Here is a 6,507-nt window from a genome sequence, read left to right on the forward strand (position 1 = left end):
ATGCAGGCCATCGGGCAGCTGATGTCAGTGGGCCGCACCTGGTCTGTGGAACCGTTCAGCGGCGAGGGCATGACGGAGCCACTGCGCGTGGTGGCCATCCACGATCCACCCTACATCTCCGTGGTGCGCCAGGGCGACGGATCCTACCACTTTGACGGCTACCTGATGGACCTGTGGCACACAATTGCGCGCGAGCTGCGCCTCACCTACCGGCTGGTGGCACTGCCCGGCGTGGGGTACGGCAGCATGGACGAGAACGGCACCTGGAACGGCCTCATCGGCGAGCTGGCGTACGGGCGCGCGGACGTGGCGCTCACCTGGGTCAGCCTGCGCCAGGACCGCGCCCAGGCGGTCGACTACGTGGCGGCCGTACCCGTGGACCAGTACCAGAACACGTTCCACGTGCGTCAGGGAACCGGTGCCGTGCCCCAGATCACGCCCGGCATGTTCAGCTCACTGCTGAAGCCGCTGCACATGAACGTATGGTGGAGCCTGCTGGCCTCGATGTTCGTCGTCTCGTGGGTGCTGCGCATCGCGCTGCGCTACAACCACGAGCGCGCTGAGCGACGCGAGACGGTGGCTGACATGACCTGGGGCACCTGCTTCCTGTCCAGTTTCATGTCTGTAGTCGGACAGGGCTGGGCGAGCACTCCGGACTCGCTGGCGGCGCGCACGGCCACCATCTTCAGCTGGGTGCTCGGCATCCTCATCTACGTCAACTACACGGCCAACCTCATCTCCTATCTAACCGTCACCACGGTGGACAAGCCCATCAGCAGCCTCAAGGAGTTCTCAGAACAGTCCGGCTGGAAGTTCGCCCTGGAGCGCGGCGTCGGCACCCTCAACGACTGGAAGGTCAGCAGCAGCCCGTACGAACGCGAGCTGTTCCGGCGCGTCTCACAAAGGGACGGCTACTTGGAGCTGGATGGCAGCGATGAGGCCTTTCGTAAGTCCATCGAGCCGAACGTGCTCGTCTACATCGACGTGAAGCGACTGCTCTTTACGCTTGGGGACGACGCGTGCATCACTGTCCCTCTGCTGGATCGGTTGCCGGCCAAGGCCAATGCCTACATCGTGATGGCGAAGGGCAGAGAGCGATTGCACAGTGCCATCAACCAGGTGATGCGCGTGATGAACCAGGCGGGGACGATCTCCCGGCTGAAGGCCCGGTGGCTGCCATGGGGCCAGGATATGTGTGCTGCGCCTGCGTCCGGCGGCTTCAAGGAGCTCTCTCTGGGAGATGTGCTGGCAGTGCTCGTTCTGGTCCCCCTGGGCATTATCTGCAGCGTGGGCCTCTCCATGCTGGAGTGGCTCTGGGCCAAGTGCCAGTGAAATTCCCAGGTATGGCAACAATACCCGTATGGTCGGAAGACCGAGAGCAAGGCACCAACATGGGGCATGTAAGGCGAGCGAGACACGACGTTAACTATACAATTTTCGTGTAAAGCACGGCTAGGTATATTGCAGAATAATAGGGGAAAGTGGGGTAAGACGGTCAGGGTAGTTAAGACGGGCACCCCTTCTGCAGACCAAACCAATAGCGCTACGAGCGAGAAAAATTAGGACCAGCATTGCCTTTCCCACCACACCACCATTGAAGGCTGGTGAATTTGTGTTCAGTCAATAATCTTTTATTTTGATTTCTTTAAAAACACTCATTTCATTGAAAACATCATATATTGTGCAAGCTTTTGTGTGCAGCACTATAGAGCTAAAAACTCGCAATCACTTGTGGTACACACATTGCCACCAGTGTTCATTTACCGCGGATTTGCTTTGTCTGCATGATCAAATTGTCCACAGAAAAAAATCGTGCTGAACTTCTGACATTGAGTTTGGGGTAAGACGGGCAACTATGGATCCACTGGGTCTGTAATGGTGAAAATATTTTTGTTGCTGTATAGGAAAAAAAGAAGCAGTTCTGTTAAGAATATGTTCGGTTTCGATACTCACAGACATGATCATATGTTAGCAATATTCCTTCGGCACAGTTTATTCTCAAATAATGAATGTGAAAAACGGCTCTACAAGGCTTCTGAACTAGGGCCTATATACGAGCATACGCCTTCTGCACGAATTTCGTCTATGTACTGCCTCTTCCGAAGCACTTGAGACCAACGAGCGACTGTATCAATGCGGCTAATCTCGGGCATTTGTTGCGAGCTGCGCTGGTTGGTGAAAGAAGCTGGCCGTCTTGCCCTTCCCATGTGACCGTCTTTCTTACCCCATGGGGTGGGGTAAGACGGGTTTTTGCAAGGTTTTGCAAAAATAGCTGTAGTTTATTTGTTGGATCAGCTCTAAGTCTCATCTTCTGGCAAATGGAAGTAAAATGTCTAAAAAAGGTTTTCACTCAGTTTCCCGTTTCTATAATGTTTATATAACCGGCCGAAAAATGGTTACAAAGCTAAGGTGCCAGTCTTACCCTACTTTCCTCTACCAATAATCGTAATATTTACTAACATAAGTGGTAAAACCAATTCGTAAGAACTTAACTCATTCTTCTTAGTAAGAAGAATGAGGTATTACGAAAAAAATAGGAAAAGCCGTTTATTTGGGTAATTTTCGCCATCTGTGGGCCAAACCGTAAGAAGTGGCGGATCCAGAGGGGGGAGCATGGGGGCCATAGCCCCCCATTGAGCCTCCCGGGGGGCACCATCACGGATATTTTTTTTTTAATTCATCACGGAGGTCACTGATGGGAGCTTCAACCCAGAGGTCTCCTAAGGGGGCACCATCCAGAAGATCTATTGGAATAGGGTACCGTTTTCGGGGTCTCCCGGAGCCGGAGACCCATTTCTGTCCCTCACCTCGGGTGGGGCTATTTCCATCCCGAGGTCCGCGGAGCACCATCTCGAGTTCTCCGAGGGCACTATCCCGAGTTCTCCGTGGGCACCATCCCAAGGTCGGAGGGGGCACCATCTCGAGGGTTCGGGGGCACCATCCTGAGGTCTCCGGGCGCACCATGGCGAGGTTTGGGGCACCATCCCGAAGTCTCCGGGGTACCATCCCGAAATCTAGTCTCCGGGGGCACCATTCCGAGGTCTCCGGGGGCACCACGGGGGGGGGGTGATGCACCCCCCTAAGATTTTTCGCGAATAACTCGCGTAAAAAGCGGCCGATCGCGACGACACTTTCAGTACCCTCGCGTTGATCAATTTTACACCTTCTCTTCAATTTTTACGTACGACCCTGACCCAAATGACCTTGACGTGTGACCTACTTAACCGAGACCATGTTTGGCCGGAATCCCAATTCGGCGTACGTATATACCTACAGTGGATCTAGTAAGGATCTCCAGACGTAACTATGTAGATGGCATTGGGCCTCAGTCGAGTCCATGTGAGATTCAAGGAGAGGTCATTACCGAGCTGGGTCCGATGGGGAGGAGGGCGGGGCGGGGGGCAGGTGTCGAGGTCACGGTGCGGGTGACCTGTCAAACAGCCCCGGCGCGGTGGGGCACTGCCGCAGGCAAATGGCGCACTCCAGCGTTGTTCCATATCGCGGTGGTGGGCCGGGCGGCCAGTTAGCTTGGCAGTTGGCTGCTTGGAAGGATAATGAGGCATGGGTTTACTGTGGCCGGTTCATCTACTGTCAATGGTCAATTGTCAATTATGATGAACCCAAAGTAATGCAAATGACAAATGTAATGTTGTTAATGCAGCTGGCAATGGAATGCTAGGGAATGCTCCGGGCGCCCAGTAGCTATAAGGATAAATATTATTTATTGTCTCCTGAAATCTTCATTGAATATAATTCAAGCAATAGAAAGATCGTATCGTTCGCCACTTTTTTGACCGGCTGGCGTTTCTTGCGTAGGCAAATAATTATCACGCAGGTGATTTTTTTTTTTTGCTGGTAAGATGGGTCTTTAATGTCAAATCAATTGTCGTTAAGAGACGATGAGGAAAAATGAACGAATGCCACATTTTTGTGCATGAAGTCTCGAGTTAAAAAAGCTACAAGTATAAAAGCTAAAAAGCTAAAAAGCTGAAAATACGTGTAAGCTAAAAACAATAAGATCAGTTAATAAAAATATTTGAACCGAAATTAGCCTCTGTTTTGTCTGACCATGATTGCGTGTAAGACGCCGGTCAAACCGGGTTTAACCCGGCCAAACCTGGTTCGGCTCCCCTTTTTGAATATAAATTTGGCCCGAACCTTTTGAATGAAAGATCTATGACAAGGCTAATTAAACTGCATCGTCAGCCGTCAGAAACCCGTGTCACGTGCTTTCTCGTCAATTGCTGTGACTTCTATCTTTGCTCGACTATCTAAGCTTTCTCTTCACTTTCTTTCTCCCTCCTCTCTCTCTCTCTCTCTCTCTCTCTCTCTCTCTCTCTTTCTCCCTTTGTCTCCTCTCCATTGCTCCCTTCCTAACTCTTTTTCTCTGTCCCTCCTCTCCCTCTCTCCACCACTCCCTTCCTCTCTCTCTCTCTCCCTCCCCTCCGTTCGCGGCCAACCGACCGATCTTTGCTCGTGCTCCGTGTGACGATACACCTCAGTGTCCGGGCCCGGTGTCTCCTGCTGCCGTATCGACCGGCGGCCTCACCCGGCCAGCTCTGACCCCGCAGCGGCGCTCACACAGGTGCCGCCGCCGCCACCGCCGCCGCCGCCGCCACCGCCCACCTCCCCCGCTCCCGCCCAGCCGCCAGGGCCGGCGGCCAGCCTGTTGCCGCCACGGCCGTCTGTCGGCCACCAGGAATGTTGGATGGCCCCGAATTCCCTACAGGCTAGTATATAACATTAGTGAGCTTAGTGGCTGATGCTGGCTCGTCCGTGACGCATAGCAAACGTGGCGCAGTTGCGGATATTTTGGCTGCAGTACCACATGGTCATATTTGGCGAGCAGTGGCACGGCTGCCGGCAGAGGCACCTATTGATCGGGTCGCAAAAGTGACGCTCTGTCGCTCAAAGCGACGCATTTCGAGACGTAGACGCGTCAGGGCGTAGACGAGCACCATCGTCGCGGAGATGGCGCGCGTCCGACCGAAAGCTGCGCCGAAGGTAGCTGATCTCCGTCTCTGCCTATGCAGCTGGGAGTCGAATCTCCACAGTTCCATATGACGTACTCGAACCTTATTGAGATCTCAAGATCCACTCCGGTCAAAGATGAGCGAGGCGCATCTCAGACCATCAGAGAAGGTTTTCGATTACAGAAACGGTGGGGAATGCCTTCGGAGCTAGTGTTCCTGTCATGCGGAACGACGCTCCGTCGGACAGGTACAAATGGAGCGTCTCGGCACCATCGGCAGAAAAGGGAGGTTGCAGATCAGATGCACCGTTCACTCGGCTGCAGCCATAAAAGAAAACTGATAGTGGGAACTGGGAAGTGTAGTGGAACCTTAACCCGCGCCCCACTGGGGTCTGCGTATAACACGCCCTACTGGGGGGGGGGGGGGCTATTCATAGCCCCCCCTCCTAACTCCGAAACTACTGGGCCGATCGTCAAAATTCAAACGGCGTCTGATAGCCCCGGAAAAACTGTCGAGCGAAACCTAATTTCATTGACCTCGAGGTCACCGATGACGTCACAGGTCAGGTCAAAGTAAAAGTTATTAGCATTTTGGCTTCTTCACGTTTTGGGCTCTGGCCGCCGTCTTACAAGTCAGATCAGGCTCATTTTTGGTTCACACACTCGTGAACAGATGCTCTAGATACTCTGAGGGTACCAAACTTGTACTTTGATTTTCAGGTCAAGGTCAGGTCATCACAGGTCACGAAAATATTATGTCATCCGTCGGTCACGTGACACATGTTTTATGGTCCATTTAGGCCAAACATTTCGAATGTGATGTCGTCTGTGTCATTCGAGGTCATTTTGAGTCCAATTTAGCTTAGGTCAGGTCACTTTCAGGTCAAAAAAGGTCAAATTTTGAAGTTGAAATTTTTCAACAAAAAAGGTGTCTATTGGATGCAGTTTGATCTCAGGAACACGATGGTGCTATTTATATTGGCGTACGACGTCGAAATCGTGCTGAAAAATTGATTTGAAAAATTAATAATTGTTAATTTTTTGCAATAATGCGTATAACTTGGTCATTTTTGAAGATATTGGGCTAAACCTTGCTAGAGTTAGTCATAATAATGCGTTCTATCACATATATTCCGGTTTTTTCGAAAAGTCAAAACGTTTTTGAAAAAAATGTAAAAATATAAATTTTGAATATTATTATATAGAATTTTCGAAATTTTCAAAATTTCGAAAATCCGAGATAGCAGTTTGATAGCGCAGTCTATTCTGAGTCCTCTCATGCAAAGAAATTGGATCTAGCTTAAAAACTGAGCTCTTGGGAGCGATTGCCGTGGTTCAATGTTTTGCGTCGAAATCGGCCGAACATGACGTCACTCTGACGTCATTTCCGGCCGACCTATGGTAGGTACGAAGTTCAAATTTTGACACAAGGTGTCAAATTGATGCAGCCGAAGGTACTGAAATTTTGGCGTCGATACGTCAAACGGTTTGGAAGTTATTGCAGAAAAACGGGAGGGGGGGCTATAAATAGCCCC

General features: G+C 51.4%; 1 protein-coding gene across 1 annotated transcript; it reads left to right on the top strand.

Annotated features, from left to right (window-relative positions):
- Window positions 1-1,332, top strand: LOC122390420 (glutamate receptor ionotropic, delta-1-like). Its single transcript, XM_043383343.1, has one exon. The coding sequence runs from the start codon at window positions 1-3 to the stop codon at window positions 1,330-1,332; it is 1,332 nt and encodes a 443-aa protein (XP_043239278.1).
- Window positions 1,333-6,507: the final 5,175 nt, after the last annotated feature.

This window comes from Amphibalanus amphitrite, unplaced genomic scaffold (genome assembly GCF_019059575.1).
Source record: "Amphibalanus amphitrite isolate SeventyFive unplaced genomic scaffold, NRLGWU_Aamphi_draft 000395F_arrow, whole genome shotgun sequence".
Lineage (NCBI taxonomy): Eukaryota > Metazoa > Arthropoda > Thecostraca > Balanomorpha > Balanidae > Amphibalanus > Amphibalanus amphitrite.

Coding starts and splice junctions, on each gene's coding strand:
- LOC122390420 (XM_043383343.1), top strand. CDS start 1: ATGCAGGCCATCGGGCAGCTGATGTCAGTGGGCCGCACCTGGTCTGTG.